The 23,962-nt window shown below is 45.6% G+C and overlaps 1 protein-coding gene across 2 annotated transcripts in view; it reads left to right on the top strand.

The window, feature by feature from the left end:
* SMARCE1 (SWI/SNF related, matrix associated, actin dependent regulator of chromatin, subfamily e, member 1) overlaps window positions 1-2,864 on the top strand; it is a 46,307-nt gene extending 43,443 nt beyond the window's left edge. For both annotated transcript variants that reach the window (XM_066628810.1, XM_066628811.1), the window contains exon 11: window positions 1,111-2,864. In XM_066628810.1, the coding sequence (XP_066484907.1) occupies window positions 1,111-1,322 (212 nt within the window). In that variant the 3' untranslated portion in view covers window positions 1,323-2,864. The remainder of the gene's footprint in view (window positions 1-1,110) is intronic.
* Window positions 2,865-23,962: the final 21,098 nt, after the last annotated feature.

Below are 23,962 nucleotides of genomic sequence, written 5' to 3'. Positions count from 1 at the left end.
TGGGGAAAGACCTCCCACTATTTGTGCAAGCCTGGAAGGTTCTTACACCTCTCCAAGATGCTGCTTGTGCTCACAGCTTAATGAAGGGTGGGGTGTAACTAGACAGCATTGACGTCAAGTTGGCAACTGAAACAACCAGGAGTATATTGTAATGTCATTTTGTATATTGTAATGTCTCTTATCTTCTCCCAGCCCCTCCCCAACACATGCCCTAGGCCATATTAAAAACCAGCTGATCTGTTGATTCCTCTTTCATTCCCCCTCCCCAATTGTATCTGTCTTGCTTTGATCAGGAGCACTTGAGGACAGGAAGTCATTTTATTTTTGTATGAACAAATATTTTGTAAGACCCATAGATTTCTTTTCTAAATACTTTCTTTGTATGCATTCTCACTGCAGTAGTTACCCCATTCAAGTGTGTTCCTTTCTTACACTCATTGTAACTGTTGATTAGTTAGCAGCAGTGTTGTAGTAGCAGCAGTATCTGCTCATTTTTCTGCACACATTCTTGCCAACGACTCTCTGATCCTTCTGTCCTAGGCCTTAGCAGTGTCAGTTTAACTTCTTAAGCCTCAGAATACTGAAGTGCATTCCATGACTCTGCTAAGGTCCAGCCAATAGCATGAGAGAGAGAGAGAGAGAGAGAGAGAGAGGGGCTCGTATTAGTAAGTAAAGTCAGATTTTATGCAGTAAGTACTTAGGGATGTTTCAGCCTGCATTTGACTCAGATAAGATTGGATGGATGGTGTTGGCTGCTGGTCCTGAAAATTCGTGTTTGGTACTTTAATTTGACGCCTCTTTCGTGTCTCTGTGATAGGGGTGATTGCTGACCAAGTTGTCCACATGACTTCACTATCATATAGATAGCTACTATGTAGCCTAGGTTCTAGGAGTACAGTGCAAAACATTCTGGTGATTGCCATAAGAATTTTACAAAGGGTACATATTTTATGCATGAACAGCTTTCAGATCAGGATAGTGTTGCTTTATTTACCTTCTGTACAATGCCTTTCAGTATTTGAACAACTGTTTAGGCTGCTGTTGTGTCTGAAAAACTTTCTAATGGAATTCAAGTAACTTAATTGACAAAGAGAAATGTCTCCCTGACAGAGGAGCCTCCTGCAGAAGAAACAATTGAGAGCCAGCAGAACGGTGAAGGGACATCTACCCCAGAAGATAAGGAGAGCGGCCAAGAAGGAGTTGAAAGCATGGCGGAGGAAGGCACAAGCGACAGCAACACCGGTTCAGAAAGCAACAGTGCCATGGTTGAAGAACCCCTGGCTGATCCAGTAGCTCCAGAAGACAGTGAAAAGAAAGAATAACTGTGGAGTCTGTTCTTTTCCCTGTATCTCTCTTTTTTACATGTTTAACACAGTGCTGTTCTGAGGAGGGAAAGAGCGGTATGTAATTGCTCTTGGTAATGTTTTGTGTATTGGTCACCACAAAATGGATACTGAGCATTTTAACTTATTAAAACGAGTGTGATGCCTTGGCTCAAGATTTTCTGGGGTGGCTTCAGAGTGATCAGTTGGCACAAAAAAGGTCCCAGCTCACATTCCACAGCTTCCTAATCCATAGCAGCTGCATCACACATCTCTCATGGAAACAAGTTTATTTTTATGATAGGTTTTTTTAAAAAATAGAAATAACGATCTGATCCCCTTTTTCCAGGGAAGTGTTTTGGAGAACTGAAGAATTATCTAAATCTCTGTGAAAGCTCCTCTGTTCTCAGTTTTAGACTGGCAGCTGTGATTCTCGTGTCCTGTAAGAATGCAAGTTCCTTAATTTTCATTCTGCCACCTTCTTTATCATTTAGGGGTGTGCCTGGAACTGATAGTCCAAACTTCAGGTCCGTATCAGAAAATTAATTATCCAAGAAACCACATCTGTTGTGCTGAAGAATTTCCATTCTTCATTTTTCCTGAGAAACCAAGTTTCCTGCCACTGGATCCAAAACTGTAGCATTGAGAACAGGCAGCTTATCCAAAAAGCTTCTCAGTTGTCACCTTTTGTAAAATACCTTTTTTTAAAAAAGTTCATTGTTTTTGACCTTTTTAAAATAATGTCATTATACAGCTTAATTAGCAGAAAAGAGAAATTTCACAGAAAAGGTAGCTACGGATAAAGAACAACATCCGCAAGGTATACTTTTTCATTTTGCTCTTAGGATCTATTTCTTTTCAGGATCTGTAAAAGCAAAATTAGCTGCAGAGTTGGCTGTACTAGAGAGAGACATTCAGTATTTAAAAAGTAACATTTCACATTCCAGTTTTTTTACTGAGCTTTAAACTAAATGTCACTTAGCTTTAGCTTTAATCTAAATGTCACTCGGTGTCCCCCATTTGCCTTTATAAGGGAGCACCATTTCTTGTTCAAGCACATTTTTCTCTTTGCATCTTGAGGCTGTTGGGAGTCATATGGGATCCTCCTCTGAAGGGTTTTCCCCCCACTGAAACTCTTTGATCTTTTGTTGAATTGTTTGATGCAAAGGTGTGGTAAAACCCAATCCAAAGCATGTATTCAAAACGTGTCAGATCTTTCCTCTCCCAGATTATGCCACACTGCGAAAGCACTGTACAAACGATTTGTATGAAAACGAGTCTTTCAGATGCACCATCACAAAAGTTAGCCTTTTTTTTTTCTTTTAAAACACAAACCTGTCTGAGAATTCTGCTTCTGGGCTGCTGCCCTCCACAGGCATCTCCCCAAATAATTTAAAGTGAAGACAGCACTGGGTTATGTGAACATCCCCTTATCTGTTCTTGCGTTATGGTTTTGTATTTGGTTAATTTTTTTAACTTCTTTTGCCTACTTTAAATGGTTTTTTGAGTAATAAACTAGAATGTGTTTTAAGAAAATGAAAATGTTATAGTAGTCTGTTCTTGTCTCTTGAACTCAGTGGTTGAAAATCTCTGCTGTCCTACAGAAGGGCACTAGAACTGTTGAGAGTTTAAAAAAAAATACAGAATTTCTTCCAGCAGCAACTGTGGGCCCCAAATGGGGATATGTGTCACCATTTATATTTTAAAGATGCATCCAGCCAGTTCAGTGTTGCAGAGATGAGCATCATGATTATGGCTGAACCACAAGCTGCTCCTTTTATTTTGAGAACATGTTTAGCAATTTTGAAGGATGCCATCGTCTTTTTTGAAGATTTTTTTAATCAATACTTGTGAAAATGTTTGTATGCATTTACACAGCTCTCCCTTACTGTATCGCTGTTGGCTTTGTTTGCCCTCACTGATGTAATCAAGTAGCCCAATTGTCTTTTAAACATTAGAATGTTGTTCATTCACCAACTGGATTGCCTATGAAAGTAATCCAGAACTAGCTAGAAGGGAAAAAAATGGTATCAGCGTAGCTGCAGATTGGGGAAACAATGGTAGTAGACATATTTATTGAACTGTTTTTATTCTCAAAAGTTAACAGATTTCTGGGAAATGTTTCTGTCCAATCCCCCCTAAAATCAAAGCAGAAGAATATTCAGTACAGCCCTAAACACAATGCGAATCTGCAGAAATCTTCAATAGATTAATTGACATTGCAAGATTAAGATTGAATTTATGCACTAGTGGCTGCAAATGTGTGTGAAATTTGGCATGAAATTTGGGAAACAAGATTGGAGTGTAAGGGCTTTGAGTAGAAATGGTTGAAAGATACATAGAATGTAAGCCACAGGAAAGCATTCTCTATCTGCAAATTCTTTGTAAGCCTGTGTGCAGCCCAACAGTTGGATTCTGGGTGTACGCAGATCACATCTAGAAAACCTTCTAGAAATCTAGTTAAGAAGCTGTTACTCTTGCCCTTCCCCGTGTACCTACCATGGGAGTGAGCAAGTGCCTTCCTGTTCTTTCAGAGCAACAGTTTTGAAAACACAAGATTTTCCATAACATAAGTTATAACAGTCATAACTGCTCTATATTACTTCTCAGACCCTCTGAGTTAAGGTCAAGTGTTGCTTGTCTGTACCTTCTGAAAGCCTCAACTTCTAAAGTGGACATGTGGTCAATTGGCATTCCTGGTGATGGTTTTGTCACATGTAACATTCATGGGGCATAGGGTTTCTTTTCTTTTAGGAGCCTCTGGTCCACTGATTCACACACCTGTTCTTGGCAGCTGGGTGTGGAGTAAATGATTTTCTGTAACAACGCCTGCGGTAACTTTCTGCGCTTGTGTGTTCTTATGTGAAACCCCGGGAGGACTTGGCTCCTGCAGGTGGTTTAAATCCTTACTATCAAAACTTCATTAACCTTCTCTCCACCCAAGGCATAAATTGCCACGTTCCAGCATGGTTTTGTTTCATCTTGTCTTTCTCCAAAGTATATTGAAACGTCATTTTTCGTTTTGTTAAAAAATACAAAAAGGTTCATTTAAGACATAAATGAAGTGCTCTCGGGTAACGCCAGGCTCATCAAAAAATGTCAGATTGGGTGGAAGAAAATTAAGAACAAATGATAAAATTGCAACTAATTTGGGCCTGTTATATGGATTTCATTAATACAGCTTTGTTGGCATTCAACTGTTTCCCCCCCCCCCTTCATCAGAGCTGAAACCAGTTAGTTAAATTAACTCAGATCAAAGTACAGGTTCACATGGGAAAGTCTGCAAAGGGTTATGTGTCCCTTTGCAGACTGTGAGTGTGATGTAGATCAGATGCAGCAGAGTCTGTAATGTCAAGTCCGTAATTGTGTTTTTCATAACATTTTGTCTAGCCTTGTCTCCCCAAAGAAGAAACTGCAGGGGTGTGTTAAAAGGGCAGAAAATTCCTAAGCAATAATTCTTAGATTAAAAGTAAAACTATAATCGACTAATAATACAACTGTATTAGCAATGGGTCAAGGGAGAAAATAGGAGGGAGTCTCCACTACACTCCTGGTTCAAGTCTAACTTCTCCCAACTTCTTCCTTATGATCTGCATTGCAATTGAGAAAGTTTAACCAATAAAACTACCTGCTGATAATTACATAAACATCTGTCATTCAAAGAAGCCCGACTCAGAATTTAGATCTTAGCTGATGCATATAAACAATTCCAATCAATTTTTAAAATTCTGTGCATGTACTCAAGAAGGTATATTGTGTGTATAAAATATGAGTGTTTTCAAAGGACTTTGAAGTTAGTGGTTGTCCCTTTAAGAGAAGCTGTACATATGTATGAGAGGACAAAACTCAATCCTGAGCTGCCAAGTACCAGAGGAGCAGCGATCCCAAAATGGCTGCCGTTACATCCTATGCGCACCAGGCAGCCACCAGCAACTCCTGGGGGGGACACGACATTTGTTTCTTTCCCCTGGATAAGGTCGCAGGCCCCACAATGGGGCTACTCAAGTCTATGCTGGCTATTTTGCCAGCACAGAGTTGAAAGACCCTAAACTTTTTTTTTTTTTTAAACAGACTCGGGGCCCAATCCTATGCCTCCCAGCATAGGGGGGGGCTGCAATGGTGCCAAAATGGCTGCCGCTGCATCCAGCTGGGCTGGGAAGCACTACCAGGGCTACTAGGAGTAAGAGACTTCATGCTCCCTTACCACATGTAAACCCCAGGTGGCCCGGATGAGTTTCCTTGGATCTGCCTCTGCTTTTGAAGGGCACAGATTCAGGGAGACCTGTGTTGGGTCTCCTGGGCTGGGAGGGGGGTCAGTATATGGAGGTAGGACCCGCCGCCTTCTCTGTCCCCTCCCATCCACTCCCTCCCCCGCCACACCTTCCACTTGCCCCAGAACACCTCCCCCCACACCCTGTCTTACCTCTCCACCACCTAGCATTTTGTACAGACCGCTGGGTGGCAGATAGTCGCCTTCCACTGGCACTGGTCCAGCACGGGCTCGTGCTGGGCCCGCACTGGTGTTGGGCCGGCAGTAATGGTTCGCAATAGTGCATGCCGGTGGTGAGCTGGCATGCACTATTCAGGATTGGGCTGCCCCACAGTTCCCTGCAATTTTTGTACTGTTTTAGAGACATTCCTAAGAGCTTCCAGGAATGGCAAAATAGTATTTTGTACAATAGTACACAAAACAGATCTGTAGCAAGGCCAATTGCCAGGCAATAGTGCAGGATGCTGGGAAATAAGTCCAGGTGAAACCCAGGTTTCCTTAGCACAAAATGATGATGTTAAAAAGTAGTAACAGCTGGTGGCAGTGGTAGCAGCCACACCAACACAGCAGCCAGAGGAAGCAAGCAGAGGCCCCAGCAGGGCCTGCATTTCTGACTGCTCTGTTTTCAGGTGTTGATACAGCACTTCACCTCTTACCACCAATTAGCCCAACAAGGCCACGTCAGCCAAAGCAATGCCCTGTTTCCAGGAAAAGGGAATATACCTTGCCAGTGGTTGAGATGTGCAACTTTCAATGTTACACAGAACTCTTAATCCAGCCAAATGCAGAGGAGTTAAACCTCCAGGTATAAAGAGAACTAGTCTTGACTGGATGTTGCGAAAGCGCTCCATATTTGCATTCCAGACAGTCGCCTGGTTCCAAATGTTCAAACGATACGTAATAATCTTGCCAACAGGGTAATATCATCTGATAGCAAGAACAGAGAAACTCTCCCCCCCCCCCCCCATGTACATTTCAGTCTCTAAGAGGCAGACAGCTTAACGTAACCCCATAAGCCAGTTCTGGTTGTGAGAGGAAGGAACTGGAACCTGGGCTTTTTTAAAGGCTAGTTCACCATTTCCCAAACTGGGGGTTGCAGCCCCCTGTGCAATGGGCCTGACATTGCTCCTTTTTAGTGCAGCCATACCTTATTGGGACAGCCCAGAGGCCTCTTCCAGGTCACTCTGTATCAGCAACCCACTCTGTTGGCTTCTGCAGGTTCAGAACAGCCTGCAGAAGCAACCAGAAGTGACTTCCAGTTTGCGGATGCAACTTCCAGTTTGATCAGAAGTTGCTTCCAGTCACTTCTGTGGGCCAGTCTGAGGACTGCGGAAGCAAACAGAGTGAGCTGCCAACCCAGCATGACCTGGAAGAGGCTTCTGGTCCCTCCTAATAAGGTATGGCTGCACTAAAAGGTGCATAGCTTTGTGGCCCAGTGGAGAGGACAAGTTGGGTCACAGCGCTGAAAAGTTTGGGGACCACTGGGCTTGTCTTTAAATACTCAAATAGGAGAAGATGCAGTCCAAACAGGATCCTTCAACTACTTGCATTTACAGTCAATCCTCATTAACCATGTGGGTTACGTTCCTGGAAAACCTCACGGTAACTGAAAGCAAAGTTACAGAATCATTGATCCTATGGAGAAAAGGTGTTTGTTTTCCATGGACCTTCTCCACTATATGCTAAATGAACTTTAAGAACCTGAATCTTGTCTTGAATGGTGAGTGATGGTGCTCGGGGAGCAGGGGTTTGTGATGTTGTGAACATAGCAACCTTGACTGCCCCTGAAAGATCCAAGGCAGATATTCTTGCTACTTGATATTCTTGCTACTTGATATTCGGCTAGGGCAGGGGTCGGCAACCTGTGGCTCTAGAGCCGCATGTGGCTCTTTCAGCTGTCTGCTGCGGCTCCTCCCGGTGAAAGTGGCAAAGGGGGTAACAGGAGGCACCTGTGTTGGGAGGGCAGGCTGCTTCCCTCCGCCCCCTGAGCTCACTGCCCTCCTCTCCCTTCACCCCCACCTGCCCCGCATTGGTTTCCCTTTCCAATTTTGCCCGCTCTGCAGGCTTAAGCTCCCTGTTTTTCCCTTCCCCAACTCTCCAGCAGGATGCCCTCCCCTCAGCCCTTGCAGCCTTGAGCAGGTCCCCACTCAGTGCAAGGAGAGGCTTTTCCTCCACAGCTGAGGAGACATCCTGTGTGTCTACTCAGTAGTAAGTCCCATTACAGTGGATGAAGCTTACTCCCAGGAAAGGGTGCCTGGGATGGCAGCCTTGGAGCCTGCTCAAGGCCAAGCGCAAGGACAGGTGAGTGGGAGCCTGCGCAGGTCTGTTTGAGAACAAGCCCCAATGTAGTCCCTGGGCTACTCCCAGGAAGGTGTGGAGGGCTGCAGCCTCAGCCCCCTCCTGTGCAGGTCTACTCACAAGTAGACAGTGAGGCTTCCTCCCAGGAAAGTGTGGAGAGGACTGCAACCTGAGAGCTCCAACCAACTTGTCTGCTCAGAAGTCCCATTGTAGTCAATGGGGCTTACTCCCAGGATAGTGTGGAGAGGGTTGCAGCCTGAGTGAGGGAGGGCAGGCAGGGCAGAAGCTGGCCTGTGGCTGCCCCCCCACCTTCCCCCCCAGCTCTGGCTTCTTCTCTTCCCCACCTCTGGAGTGTGTGTCCTTTTTTCCTTCCAGCAGGGTGCCTCTGGAAGGTGGGGGGAGTTCTTTAGTTTCCATGTAAGATAAGCAGATGTCATAACCACCATATGTATTGGAATCCTGGAAGATCTAGTGAGGAGGTAGATGTGGTGTCAGCAGTGGCCCCTTTAAGGGTAAGGCCTGGGCATCCAGCAGAGTGTGCTGCACAGCTGCAGCCACTTGAAGGCAATAGGGCCCTCAGGGATATAAGGAGTACCTGAGGCAGGAAGGGGGGGGTGTGGTTTGGAGAAGGAGTGCAGGTTGGAGAGAAGACTGACTTGCCTTATTGACTTTGATACCCTGACTGATTTGACTGACTGACTTTGGAATCTGACCTTGGACTGTGACTTGGCTTACTGACTTTGGACTCTGCCCTGGATGCTCTGACTGACTTTGTGACTAATGGACTGCTGGAGACACTGGAGTTTGGTGTGTGGCTACTGTGCCCAAGACCTGCTGAGGACCAAGGGTCTGCTGTAGTGGTGGGAGGCTGCTGGCAGGAGAGAGGACCTCTGCAGGTTGAACAGGCGAGCTACCCTGGAGGTGAGGTCCAGCAGGAGTGCAGGGCAGAACAAGGGTCATTTGTTGGGGGAAAGAAGAGCTAATTTGCTTAAAGTGGGCATAGTTCTCCAGGCAGAGAATGGCCTTGGAATCAGGCAAAACACCATAGAGGACCAGGCGTCTGAAAACACAGGACAAGAATGTATGACAAAACTAACTAAAAGCTACAAGAGGGGGCTACATTATAAAAATGGTACCTATAAGAGCATAAAGGTAAAAAAAAAACTACATATGCAGTGTTATCTTCATTTTAGATGTCAAAAGGGTTTTGTGGCTCCTGAGGTTTTTTTCCCTCCAGAAAACGGGTCCAACTGGCTCTTTGAGTGTTTAAGGTTGCCGACCCCTGGGCTAGGGGATGGAAACTTCAAGCTTTAAGCTTGAGCTTTAAGAGGGGGGCTGGGCTTCCAGTGACTTTTCTGTACACCTGTCCCCTTCCTGTCTATAGTGATGGACCACTGATATCCTAAAATGGCATCCCTCCTCCCAGATACTTTCTTTGAATCACATGGACAAGCCCCTACTTCTAGCAACTTCTTCAACCCTGTTGTTGTCACTCAGAAGGATGTATAAAGTCTTTCTTCTTGTGGCTGTTAGATTTTTCTGTTACTGGGGATTTGAGGCACAAGGGCTGTGAATGGAGCCACAGGAGAGGAGGGCAGTGTGGAGGGGTTTGTGCTGAGATCTAGAGGCCTGGAAAGAGGGGCACTAAGGCCAGAGCTCTTCGCTTCAGGTACTCCTGGGCAACTGGCATGCGACGATAGACTGCCTCTGCAGCTGGAGGTTTTGTTGAGCTGTCTAAGGCTGCAGTCCAACTGCAGGTTCAACTGCAGCCAAACCCCCCTGCTTGTCTCTCTCAGACAAATCAGACCTCTTTCAAAACAAACTAAAACACAAATATTCACCAACTTTTGTTATATGGAACACTCGTCAACTGTAAGGGACTCTGCTTAGATTGAAATTATACTTTTGCTTCATGAATTCTATAAAAGGATCAGTGCTGATGGAAAGGGGAGTGTTTCTCTTTTGGTCTTCTCAGTTGGATCGCTCTTGCAAGTTTTATCAGTCACCTTCCATGTTTTCTTCAAAACAGGGCTGCCTCTGTCTTTGGGCTATAAGCATTTTGGCAGCTTTCAGACGAGTCCATACCAACTTTCCCTTTCCCCAATTCAACTTGGTAATCAACATACTTGAAAAGAATCTTTACTTTATTCAATGGCAATTTTATAGAAGTAATCATTGAAATGACACAGATTGGCTCTCACCAGAAGCTGATTCTGGGACACTTCTGTCAGATATGGGGAATGTACGTATGGGGTTGCTTACATCACCAGGAACTTGTCACAATTCCTTTAAGTTTTACTCCAAGGGGGAGGAAGTTGAGATACCACCAATACAGTATTTTATATAATTTTTGTCTGACCTTAACGCAGTATGAGTAAGACTGATGGTGATTATTTTCCAAACGTATCAGAAATAATATATCCAACAATTTTATCCCACTTCCTTTTGAAACTTACTCTTTACACAGATAACAACAAAACCTTATCTGAGACACAGAAGCTCTTTCTACCTCTTTGTGCTAAGGATTACAGACTCAGAGAGCTTGCAGCTCAGAGCATGATCCCCGAAACCCTGTTCCGTTTGTGCTCCTTGCTGAAAACACTGCAACCACAGTGGGGCAATTCCATTTAGAATAAAGTTAATCCAAATGTAAACACTTTGGATGATGTACAACTTCCATAAATCCAAGTCACTCCACATCTAATCTAAAGGAGCCGTCACCTCCTAATACAAATTTCTCTTTACAGATGAAGAAGACAACATTTGGAGAACAGGGCATTCTGAAATTTGTCCCATACTGTGAAACCCCCAAAAAACAGGGGTCATAGTTTTTAGTCTTTAATTTTTTTTGGTACTATATCAAGGAAGATGTACTATTAAGGCTGCAATCCTAACCACACTTTCTTGAGAGTAAGTCCCATTGAACAAAATAGGACTTACTTCTGAGTAGACCTGGTTAGGACTGTGCCCTTAGACATGTCAAGGGACTTCTGTGGGAATATTTACCCTGTGGGCAACTGTCTTTAAGTGGGAAGTGCAGTAATACTTCACTGTGTTTGGAATGTTCAAACCCCTTCTCCAAGATGGCTACAGCCACTCTTGCCTCTTTCAGGCCCAGGTAAATTTTAAGAACCTCCAGCTTTTTAGGAGCTAGACCAGTGCTTTTCAACCACTGGGCCATGGATGGTTGGGAGGTGTGCCACATGAGTTTGGGGGAAGGTCAATTATTAGTAGGGCAACTGGGGGATGTGAGCCCCCTGCCAGCAACATGGTGTGCCTTGTCAATTGTCCAAAATCTGATGGTGTGCCTTGAAAATTTTAGCACCTTGTCAGTGTGCCATAAGATGGAAAAGGTTAAAAATGGCTGCCATAACCATTTTCAGTCACTGTGCCATGACACACTGGTGTGCCGCAGGTGGTCTGCAGGTGTGCCAGGGGAGTTTGGGGGAGGATCATCTGTTAGTAGGGCCACTGGGGGATGCAAGCCCCTGCTGTCAGTGTGGTATGCCTTGTCCAGTGTCCAAAAACTGGTGGTGTACCTTGACAGTTTTTAGTGCCTTGTCAGTGTGTAGTGAAATGAAAAAGATTGAAAATTGCTGTCATACCATCTGCCTTAAGAAGGGTTAACTTCAGCTAAGCTAAGGTAGTGAGGAAAGGCACTTAGATCCTGCTCATTCTGTATGCTCAAAGGATCTCTGACAGAGGTACTATTTCTCCATCCAGCAGACTAGCATAGTGACATCAGTTCCTGCTAAGGTAAGGAGAAATTGATTCTCTTGGGCCTGAAGCCAGTGACACTCCTTTTCCAAGCAAAGACATTCTTTTGTGTGCAGAAAAAGGAAATTGCATCACACTTGGAAAGCAAGAATGAAGTGTGATGCTTGGGTTTTGTAAGTTTTGGAGCTGGGTACATGCTGCAACTCTTCCCTGGAACCAATAGCGTCTTGTGAGGAGTCGAAGATTCACATCCGTCAATGGTGTAACCACCTTGAGTGTGCACAGGTTTTATCCCCCCCCCCCCCCAAAAAAAAACCAAGTGCGGTTTTCATCAGGTCTGCAGTTCTCAGGGTGAATTTTTAATTAACGCTCATTAGTGGCAGAGACGGTATGTCTTGGTGGAGAGGGCGTGTACGCAGAGAAATAACACACTCTTTATTTTCCCACAATAGAAGTGGTGAAATGGAGGATCCTGAACCTCTGGAAATCTGCTAGAACAAAATTCTGAAGTGAGTGGTTAAGCCATTAGTCGCCAAACCCTCCGTATCACAAGATCAACCTGTCAGATGAGTCATGGCGGAGTTCGGGTTGATGGGCTGATGTTATCATAGCTGTGGTTAAAGACTGCTGTATGTAGACACAAGACGAAACCTCTTTAGGGCTGGCTTGGGACTTGTGTGCCTGTTCCACATTAAATTACCTGGCATTTTGCAGGACACACCTTAAATCGGATCAGCTTAAAGGTGTGTGTGAAATTCCTAATAAAATTTCTAAAACCTGAAGAATAAGTAAGGAATAGTACGTTCAGAATACATAAGGACCTAATATGAGGGCATGATTAGAGGACATATGATGCAACTGTCTTGCAGCTATGCAGAGCTAGGTCTGGTCAATGCCTATTTGGGAAACTGCCTGTGAACCTATGAATATAGCTGTGAGTTTCACCTTTGGCAAAAAGTTGGAATATAAATAAGGGCTCAATCCTAACCAACTTTCCAGCACTGACCTAGCGGCAATGCAGCCTCAAGGTGAGGTAACAAACATACCCTGACCTTGAGGAGGAGTTCTGTCTGTCTAAAGGACTTTTTCTTGTTTGCCCTAAATCTACTGAAAATCAGGTTCATTGGATTACCCCAACTTCAGATGTGATGGGAAAGGAGATGTTTGCCCACTTTATCCACACTAGCCATAATCTTATAAATGATTATCATGTCTGTCCCCACCCCATGGAAAGTGCTCTAATCCCCTGTTTTTAATCTTGTGGAGCAAGTAGAACTGTATACAGTAGACCCTCTCTTTCCAATGGTAATCTGTTCCGGAGACACCATTGTATTCTGCAAATGTTATGCTAACCCAATAATGCATTGTTTTCTGATAATTCATTCCAAGACCTCACAAAAGGTCTTGGAAGTTGACATTTCAGCCCCAGAACTAGTTATTTCCCTGTCTAAAAGTGATTTAAAAGGCACCTACTGTGCTCTTTAAGGGCCACAGTTATCAGTTCACATACTGTTGTAATTATAAAACACAAATTGCAAGGCTGTATCCTTCCCTCAAAAAACATAGCCACAATCTTTAAAACACTGCTACCAGCTGAGATGCTACTGAGAAGGCTTACATTTGTATCTGTGTTCACTCTGGCTATATCCTTCCCTCCAAACACACAGCCACTATGTTAGAAATGCTGCTGTTGGCCGAGATGCTACCACACACTTGTATTCACATCACTGATTAGCTTTTCTATCACCTACTGATGGCAGTCATAAGCCTTTAGTAAAATGAATAACTTATTGTACAGAGAACCTTGTTTTACACAGTATGGAGAGTTCATGGTACTGGCAAGTTTTATTCTCAATTCATTTCCCAACCATCCCTAGTACTGAATTTGAGTTTTTTGTTTCTTTGCAAGCTATTCCCCACAACCAAAAGATCTCTCTCCTAGTTAGTCACCACCAAGGATGGCCCAAGTCAGTCTACTTCTTGAACTCTCCCCAAATTCTGCCCACCCCAATTCTTGCCCATCCCAATCAGTGGCGGGCCGGGAGGGTGGCAGGAGGCAAATACCTCAAGCGCTGCGTCCGCACAACGTTGCAGACTGGTTGGAAAGCCTTGTGAGGTTTCTGACACCGTCTTAGTACTTCCAGTTTCCCAGAAGTACAGTTTAAGACCATGTGCGAAGCCTCACAAGGCTTTCCAAGTTACCTGTAACGTCACCCAAAGCTCCGTTGAACTGGGTAAGTATGGGGTGGTGTGAGGGCGGCATCACAAACTTTTGCCCCAGGGCATTTAGAGGGGCAGGTCTGTTACTGACCCCAATCCCATTACCCATCCCTGATCACCACCAACAGGCACCAGTGTGGGGCTTCATCACCTTTGCCCTGTTGCTGGAGCCTGCTGCTACATTTTAGAAAATGGTTCTGTACAAAGATTCCTGGGAGCAGAACCTCTCTCCTGCAATCTCTCCTTAAGGCCCTCCTCATCCTCCTCTTGCCTACCCAGAGAGTGAGCCAGGAAAAGAATAAGGAAGCCAGCTGGAGTGGCCAAGCAGGCAGCAAGCAAGATGAGGAGGTGGTTGTACAACCATGGGGAGGGCAGGACATCCCCAACCCACCGGCCACTTTCATCAGCCTGTTGCCGGAACCAAGGGGTTTAGCTGCCCTTATAGCTGGACTGCCTCCAGTCACCACCAGCTCAAATCCCAGTCACATATTTGCAAAACTGGGATTGTTTTGCCCCAGTGTATGTCTCATGTGGTGCTTTTATTGAACCTCATTTTTGCCATTTTGTCGCCCATTCAGCCAGTCTGAAGAGACCATTTTGCAAAACTCACCAATAAATTTTCACTTCTGAGTAGACATGCATAGGATTGTGCTGTAAATGTTACCTTTGGACTTTTAGTTGTTCTTCATAAAAACACCTGAGCTAAAAACAGATGATTAATTTCATTTAAAGTCAGAGCAGCAAGAACACTGTATACAAAGTACTAGAGAACTGATCAATAATCAAGAAGATAGGATCTTGTCATCGATCAAGATGAGAAGATAAACTATACTATAGTTAATTGACCAGTTATCGACACATTGAGACAAGAAAGCAAATGTTTTTGTAGCTTCCTGATCACCATTTATTAATGGTTGAAATAGTAAATCTCTACCCACAGTAAGCACGCTCAATGTATTTAAAATATCTGTATTTTAACACAAATGCTTTTTGCATCCTACTGCATTTTAAACTTAGAAAAAATGATAGTAACAATAATAAGTACATTTAATTGTCCTTCATGCTGCTGTCTTGCTGTCTTCATTATTTCATTTTGTATAAAGATGATGTCTCTCACTTCAGGAATACCTGGAGACCCTTGGACTCTTTGCAATAACAGTAGCTGCAAATGTTGCAAATTTGCAAACCTTTTGGATGATTCCTTACAGTCTCATTTGCAGCCTAGTTAAAAATTATGGATCTGGGAACACAAATGTCCGTATCACAACTAGTTCCGGGATTTTGCAGGACTGGCCAATCCATGAGGCCAACTGAGACAGTCAACGCAGATAGTAGATTAGCCAGAGGCATCCACCTCAATCCATGCACTTGCCACCACCACTGCCACTCTCAGGAGAGAAAAAGAAAAATGGAATATGAAGCGGGGAGGAGAGGGTGTTGGTGGCTCAGAGCCTAGGGGCTTACCGCCAGCGCGCACTGTCGCAAACAAGCCATAAAGCATGTTTATGAGCCCTTAGCGCCCTTAAGTGCTCTGCAGTTGCCTGAACCACCGGGCTGTGGAGAGTTAGGTGGGGGTGTGGGGGGAAGCAGGGAGAAGGCGTTCCGGGGTGGGGAGAGGGTAGGGAGGAGGCATGCCGGAGGAGGAAAAGGGGCAGGAAGGAAGCGGCACCAGTGGAGCTCAGCTCCACAGGATCCTGAGCTCCGTATCAAGCTGCACAGCTCAACACAGAAGCTCTTGATTCTGTGGCAGCCGAAGGGTTGCCGAAGAATCGAGTAGCCCCATTGCAAGGCTACTTCCCTTCTCCCAAGGAGCCACCGGCAGCTGCCCGGTTGTGCACAGGATGCCGTAGCAGCCGTTCCAGCACCGTGGCAGTCCTGGCAGAATGGGTAGCTCAGGATTGGTCTTCCTGACTTCCTGATTGGACTACACTTTGTATTCCACTTTGGCCCCCTCTTCCAATCAACAGAGTGAGAGGAGCAGAGACTAGTAAGGAGAGGTCAGCATTTGGCTCAGGTGCTGGGAAGTCTTGGGTCAGCCTTGGCACTCTGATCTGATAAAATCATTCTGAACATCACTGGGAGCTGCAAAGGAACTGCAGTTTTGAAATAGAATCACTAGCTGGCACTAGACACAGAAAGAATGAAGCTTCTCACTAACATGTGGACCTCTCATAAGTTTTGCTCCATCCCCCTCTAGTGGCGATCAATATAGCTAATGATTACTTATTTTTGGCATCTATAACAGGCCATGGCCTTGTTTGCTTGTCTAATAAATTATACACTTACAAGCTCAAGGATTGTCCATAAAGAGAATACCCACAAAGTATGTCACACCTTTAAAAGCATTTCAACTCCCCCTTCATGCCAATTTGTAATTCCAGATTACACTGCCCAAACATGCTTCTTGCATACCATGACATTCCCCAACATACATTTTCTATAGATCCACTGTATAGATTACATGGAAGGAATGTGTGTTTAGTTGGCAAACACAAACTTCAAATTGGAAGTCACTAAGACGTTTTCTCATTTTTTCAAAATTGCCCACAGCAGAGATTTGAACCGGGGCTTCCCCACTAACTAGTCCAACCACAACACCACAATAGCTCTCTCTAAAAAACATAAACGTTGCCTTGCTGGATCAGGCCACAAGGCCCATGTAGTCTGGTATGGTGCCTTTACTGGTATGGTCAACCAGTCACAAGCACTTAGCAAGATGGAGGTAGATCAGAGGTGTCCTGAGGACGGGTTTTACCCAGTGTGGCGCTTACCTTCAGCAGTTCAGCATTCCAGAAGTTTGAGCGGTGACTTAATGGCATATGGCCTTGCATTAAATGTGAAAAGCCTGCCTCCAGACCGCCTGTGTTCAGCTATCTTTGGCATGTTCTTGGACCAGTTACTTTGTGTTCTTGTGGGCGAATGGCAGGAACACAATTGTCGGCAAGAGCACAAGACAGCTGGGCCCAGAGTGGGCCGAAGATTGCTGAACAGAGGCTGAAGATGCCACCTGATACAGCCCGCACTAGCCTCATCCCAGTTATGACACCACTGATATAGACAGAGCCCATCTCTAGATAGATAGAGCTCAGTTGTGACACCACTGAGATGGAGCCCATCCAACCCTAGCATCTTGTAACCAGAAGTGTAGAAACAAACATGGTCCTGGGAAATCATGTTTGATCAGAACACAGAGAGGGGGAGAACTGCCCCAGGACTAGGCTTTCTGGTGCCTGAGGGGACATTCCAAATGCTGCCCACCTGATGATGCACCAGTCTCTCCTCCACACTTCCTCTTCTCCTCTGTTCATCCTCTTCCCTTTTCCAGTCCAAGGAGAGGGAGGAGCAGCATCAGCAGCAGTGGGTGGATGTAGGTGGTCATGCCCAGCCAACCTGCTCACTGAAGTGACAGCTTCAGGTGGCCTCGAGGATGGGCCAGCTCAGCCCTCCCAGAATGATACATGTGTAAGACCACTCAGTTCCCAGTAGGCTTGCAAGTTTTAAGATTTGGCTATCATGATGTCACCAGTTTCCCTAACTAGTGGAAAGGGATGACCTAGATACCTGTCTCCCCCCCCCCCCCGTCTTGGAGTAGGACAGATGGGAATGTGAGCAGGCACATCCCTGTCGCTGGTGGAAACTCTGACCCAAACAGAAGAGAAGGGGCTTATGGTGCTTTCAAAACAAAGGGACAAAAGCTACCTGCAATGATCCCAGCAGCTGAATGAACAGAAGCTACTGCTGGCTTAAATTTGCCCCCAATACGGGAAAACAGACAAAAGGGCACAGAAAAGCAGTGGGGACCCCAGAAAAGCACGGGGAGTCATTTCACATGCTATGGAGAAAGTGGCTCGAGTTTTCCTCCATCTCCCATAATTCTGAGTAAAACCATGAAGTTGATGGACATTGATTCAGAAGGGAGGAGTTAATCACACCACATATCATGTCTTTTTGACACCCGCCAAAGACTTCATTATGCTCCCAGACTTATACTTGGGAAAAATGTTTGCAGTATCTTGTTTTTTAGTGCGCGACCAACTGTCCTGATGACTTATATTGAAGGTCAGTTGGATGGCTTTAAAAGGGGAGGAGACAATTTTAGGGAGGCCTATCAATGGCTACTAATCATGCTAGCCAAGTGGAAATTCTCAGTTCTGAGGCCACTGAACATCACTTGCTGTTGCCTTAACACCTTGCTTCTGGATTCCCCAGAGGCCTTTGACTGGTCACTGTGCAAAACAAGGTGCGAAACTAATGGACCCACTAAGATTATGCAGGGATTTCCTGGTAGTGTGATGGCCTTCTTGTGACATCACACTCTGACATCATAGTACCTTGGTTCAACTATCATTTGGTCAGTTGCCCTCACTGGACCAGAAAGACTAGATCAAACCAGAAAGGCTTTCTTGGTTTACCCTAATTTCACATTTTTTATCTTTACTATTGTATTATAAAAAGGTTGGGGGCGCAATTCAAACCTTCAGCCAGTACAAGTCCCTTGTGCCGGCCCAGGTGTGTTGCAAACTGCAAACATGCAGGAAACCATGTTTGCACCTCCTTGAGAGATGGATAGGCCGGCATGAGGGTGTGTGCTGGCCTTCCATGCTGGTTCTGGACCAATGGAGGGTAAGTTTGTGCTGGTTGACAGCAGCTGGAACAGGGGGTTGAAGAGGGTGGCAGGAAGACACAATGGGGGCGTTTTGGGGTGGGGAGAGGGAAGGCCGGTGGGCGTGGTGGGCCTGGGAGGGGGGTAGGACCAGCCTTGGCAACTTAGACCAGATCCTAACCCCTGTCCAGCCAGCCCGGCGTTACACTGGGCTGCTCAGATTTGCATTAGCGATTTTGCTGACCCATGGGGTAGCTGGCACATGACACGGGTTAAGGGGATAAATATCCCCTTACTCCAAGTTGTGTCACATTCAGACTGCCTGTTCCAGCACAGGTTTGAATTAGGCTGTCCATTAGTGAGAGGGAGGGATGATGAGAGTATTAGGGCACAATCCTGTGAGCTTCAGCACCCAGCACTGAGGTCCAGCACTGGTGCTAGGAGTCATATACATGCCATAAAGTACGCTTACGGTACCTGGGGAGGATGGAGTGCCAGTGCTGTGTGGATGGCTGGATAGCACTCTTCCAGCACCAGCCAGTGGTAATTTCAGGGCAGGAGGAGGCAGGGAGTGGAAGTAACAAGGAGGAGGGAGGGCAGAGGGAGGGGAGTATTGGGCCCAGGAAGGAGGTAGAGATGGCGGCAGGCACTGCCACCATATACTATCTTCCCTCCTGACCCCGGCAGCCCAACATTGGTCTTCTCAGCTCTGTGCCCACTCAAATTTGACCACAGAGCTGAGGAGACCCATTGCCACTGACTGCTGTCTACCCTGGGTAAGGGAGCAAACAGTCCCTTTCCCCGAGAAGACCTCTGGTGGTATCCTGGCACCCACAGGATCCAGCAGTTGCCATTTTGGCACCACTGGAGCCGTGGGTGCCAGGAACCATAGGATCAAGCTGCCGGTGATCTTATTGGCTACTCCTGTCACATATTTGCAATGATCTTGGTTCTAATGATCAGGAGAGAGCAAAATCAAAGCCAGTACTTGAGTTTACAGGCAAAGTAAATGAAAAGAAAGTGTTTCTAACTCAACAGTCCCTGCACTAAGATCCACTTAGGACAGTGGTTCCCAAACCGTTGGGTCACGACCCACCAGAGGAACCAGAAGCAGGGCACTCCCCCTTAAGGGGAGTGGCCCAACTCTGATGGCAGTGACAGTGCTGCAGAGATTGCAGTGCTGCTGCCGCCAAGGGGCTTTTTTACTTGCTTTGGGGGCAGTGCTAGCCTCCAGTTGCAGCCCCTTCTGATCTCCTCCGCAACTTGTTTACAAAGCCCTTATCTCAATGGAAAGCTACTTTAGATAGCTTTAGCTAGGATGTAAAAGCTTTGGAATCAAGCTACAGAGATCAGAGGGGGTTGCAATCCTCCAGGATCCCGCAAAAGGAAAGCACTAATAATAATAATAACTAGGTATTTATATACCGCCTTTCTGGTCATTGGATTACTGCTCTGACTTTATTCAAGGCGGTTTACATAGGCAGGCATTTCTAAATCCCTCAAGGGGATCTTTACAATCATAGAGGTTCTCTCTTTCAAGAACCAACAACATTTCAGAATGGATCTTCCTGGTTTGGTCTCACTTCTGGCCTCCAGTTCTCCCACGCAGGCTGACAAGCAGCTCCATCTCTCACACGGAGGGCAGCCAAGACGCTTCTTGCTCACATCAAGAGCAGGTGGAATCACTCAGCTGGGCTTGTCAGCTGCTTCAAGATCTCGCCATTCTCAGCCGTTCAGGGAGCTGCCGGTGTCCTCGAACTGGCGAACTTCTGATTTTATCTGCAGGCTAACGGAGGCTCTACCCTCTAGACCAGAACTCCTGCCCAAGCACTGCCACTCAGCTATGTGAAAAAGCCCCTTGGCGGCGGCAGCGCTGCAATCTCTGCAGCACTGTTGCTGCACCCTTCCCCACCCATGCAAACTCTTACCTGGTTTCCAACTGCCCTGTAGGAGTTTGGGAACCACTGACTTAGAAGAAACTAGTACACCTCCTACGCTGGAGAGGCTGCCTGGCTCACACAGCTGAACCTCCTCTTTCCAACATGCTTGCAGAAACTCCTTGTCAGCCTTCCATTTTTACGAGGGTCTTGGGGATTGGGTTTCTGTGATTTCAGTCACTTTTCCTGTTGGGCAATGGAAAGGTGCTATCAGGTGTCCCTAACTGGAGCATGGCAGAGGAATCAAGACTTCAAAAGACAGCTGAACAATACACAGCTGAGCTGAGATCCTAAACGAGGTGCCCCCCCCCCAATGGTGGGTCAAGGGCTGGGACCAGAAATTAGGGTATGTCCCTCCAGATGGTTGCAAATATATTTATTTATCTTCCAAAATGAATTTCTTAGAGCTGCTGGGAGGATATCATGGAACTAGAACTGGAATTGGAACTTGTCACGTCTTCAGCTGTGGGTGATGGACAAGAGCCTTCTGAGGCAGTTAGGAGTGTTGGTCGTAGAAGTGGAGTCAGTTGGAATCAGTTGAGAGAGCAAAGCAGTCACTAGAAACAGAGACTTTCATTTGCTGATATTATCTTGTGATTTACTGTTAAGAATGTGAGTGAATGTTATGTTAGTTGTTAACAGGGAATTCAGAGAGGTTATTGTGAGGGACACTTCAGATTTTTGAAGAAATTATTAGAGCTGATGCAACTGATCAGTTCCACACAAAGCAAAAGTTGACTTTGTGATGACTTTAATACAACAAGAACGCTGCAGGCATTGTTACACAGACTGTACAACAGAACAGGAAACCAAAGGTTAACAAAGAGATTAGATATAGGAAAAGGATCAGCCAACAAGTCCTCACCAACTAAGAAAACAGGTTACAGGCAGTAAATTGTACTTTTTAAAACTATACCGTGGTGTATCTCTACTCACATACTGTCACTTCTCCCACAGAAATCTCAAGCTGTCTGCAATGAGCTCTGGCAAACCTCTTCAAACGGGGGGAATGGTCAACAAAAAGCCAAGGAGGTTCATTGTAAGTAAATACCGTGACTCACATTGGGGCAAGAAATCCAAGCTCTAACTGTGCACTGATAGGGTCCAAACTAGTGATGGCTACAGAAGAAGAATAATTTTGGGTCATGGGAGATAGATATCTCAATGACAATTCTGATCAGGTATGAGCGATGCTGTGAAGAAGGTACATTCCATGCTAGGGATTGATTAGGAGAAGAACTGACAACAAAACTGCCAGCATTGCAACACACTTAACAAATTGTGGGGCAGCCATATTTGGAATACTGTGTACTGTTCTGGTCACCACATCTCACAAAAGACCATTGTAGACTTTGTAACGATGCAGAAGGGGGCAAAAAAATAATAATAATAATCAGAGCACCCTGCCTCTGGGGAAACTAAGATGTTAGGGATCTCTTAATTTAGAAAAAAAAGGAGAACTTGCATGTAGGAGGAACAGGACTGAGGTCTTTAAAATTATACTTACTGTAAAGGACGATGAGGGGGCTCCCCAAGGGTCTGCAGGCTGACCCAGGGAAGCGTGGGTCCTGTCCTTATCTTTCCCTTTTTGGACATGCAGCTGAATGGGGAAAAGCCTTGTTGGAAAATATCTGCTGCCCCCCCCCCCCAGACTATCAGACGAGGCAGAGGGAGGCCATATGGCCAATCATATCACAATCACTCTCACAGCAGTGCCTGCAGAGTGAGGAAACCTGACAGTTCATTGTACTTCCCATAGCCAGGGTTCAAGCAGACCAAGGGTTAAAATTTAACCATTTTATTAAAAGTTTAAACAAGAGGAGTAAACAAAATAGATAAAGAACAAGGCAACTACATAAAAATGTGTGTTACAGATGGTTAATGGAAGGTTAATGGAAGGAGAGAGATCTTGGGGTGGTGGTGGACAAGTCAATGAAAGTGTCGACCCAATGTGCGGCGGCAGTGAAGAAGACCAATTCTATGCTTGGGATCATTAGGAAAGGTATTGAGAACAAAATGGCTAGTATTATAATGCCGTTGTACAAATCTATGGTAAGGCCACACCTGGAGTATTATGTCCAGTTCTGGTCACCACATCTCAAAAAAGACATAGTGGAAATGGAAAAGATGCAAAAGAGAGCGACTAAGATGATTATGGGGCTGGGGCACTTTCCTTATGAGGAAAGGCTACGGCGTTTGGGCCTCTTCAGCCTAGAAAAGAGACGCCTGAGGGGGGACATGATTGAGACATACAAAATTATGCAGGGGATGGACAGAGTGTATAGGGAGATGCTCTTTACACTCTCACATAATACCAGAACCAGGGGACATCCACTAAAATTGAGTGTTGGGCGGGTTAGGACAGACAAAAGAAAATATTTCTTTACTCAGCGTGTGGTCGGTCTGTGGAACTCATTGCCACAGGATGTGGTGCTGGCGTCTAGCCTAGACGCCTTTAAAAGGGGATTGGACAAGTTTCTGGAGGAAAAATCCATCCCGGGTTATAAGCCATGATGTGCATGTGCAACCTCCTGATTTTAGAAATGGGTTATGTCTGAATGCCAGATGCAAGGGAGGGCACCAGGATGAGGTCTCTTGTTATCTGGTGTGCTCCCTGGGGCATTTGGTGGGCCGCTGTGAGATACAGGAAGCTGGACTAGATGGGCCTATGGCCTGATCCAGTGGGGCTGTTCTAATGTTCTTATGGCTGCAGTTACTGCTAATGGCCAGCAGGAGGAGCTCCAGCTACTAATCAGCTTGCCTAATTCAGGAATGCTTTGTAAACCAGTGGAAAAACCAAAAAGAAGTGGAGACCCCAGGGAAACGCAGGCCTTCATCACATGTGCTGTGGAGAAAGGGGTTAGAGCAGAGTTTCTCAAACTGTGGATCTTGATCCACTTGGTGGGTTATGAAGTGATTGTTGGTGGGTCCCAAAGCTGCAACTGACAAGCAGCTAGCTGAGAAGGGAAGTGCATGGAGTCCTATGGAAAGTGAATGAGTCACACTTCGTGTTAACTCATAGTAGATGACCATGCCTTGGTCCACTGCAAAGGGCAGACTGAGAGGTATCCAATGACACCAGAATGATCCCAAACTGATGAATGCAGCCCCCCAAAAACAGCTGAGAAGGAAGTCCCTCCCTTCAAGCTGACAAATGTTGAGCCCTATGGAAAGACAAACTTAGTTACATTTTCACATTTACTCATGAGTAAGCAACCGTGCCTTGGCTCCTATTGAAGGTCAGGTAAGGGGAATGCAAGGCTACCTGAATGGTCCCAATCCTATGAACGTAGAGCTCAACAAGTGCTCTAGAAGGCAGCCCCCCATACATACAGTTAAAAAAAAAAAAAAAAGCTTCAACTGGTAAGACTTTTTTTCTTTTCTAGTCCTGTAAAGCTAGGTCGGTCCTGGGAATGTGTCATTTTAAAAAGTGGGTTCCAGTGCTGAAAGGTTTGGGAGCCACTGCTTTATTGGAAACGGTTGTTCTCTTTTTCTGATTCCTCTCCCCCCTCCCCCCAGTAGTGGAGTCTCATTTCCTCTCCTCATTCTGGAGCTTTTATGCTGTTCAGAGGGAAGCTTTGAATTTCAATTCAGC

Source organism: Tiliqua scincoides, chromosome 5, assembly GCF_035046505.1.
Source record: "Tiliqua scincoides isolate rTilSci1 chromosome 5, rTilSci1.hap2, whole genome shotgun sequence".
In the NCBI taxonomy this organism is placed as follows: domain Eukaryota; kingdom Metazoa; phylum Chordata; class Lepidosauria; order Squamata; family Scincidae; genus Tiliqua; species Tiliqua scincoides.
The sequence above is the reverse complement of the archived record's forward strand: the minus strand, read 5'-3'. Positions and strand labels throughout refer to the sequence as shown.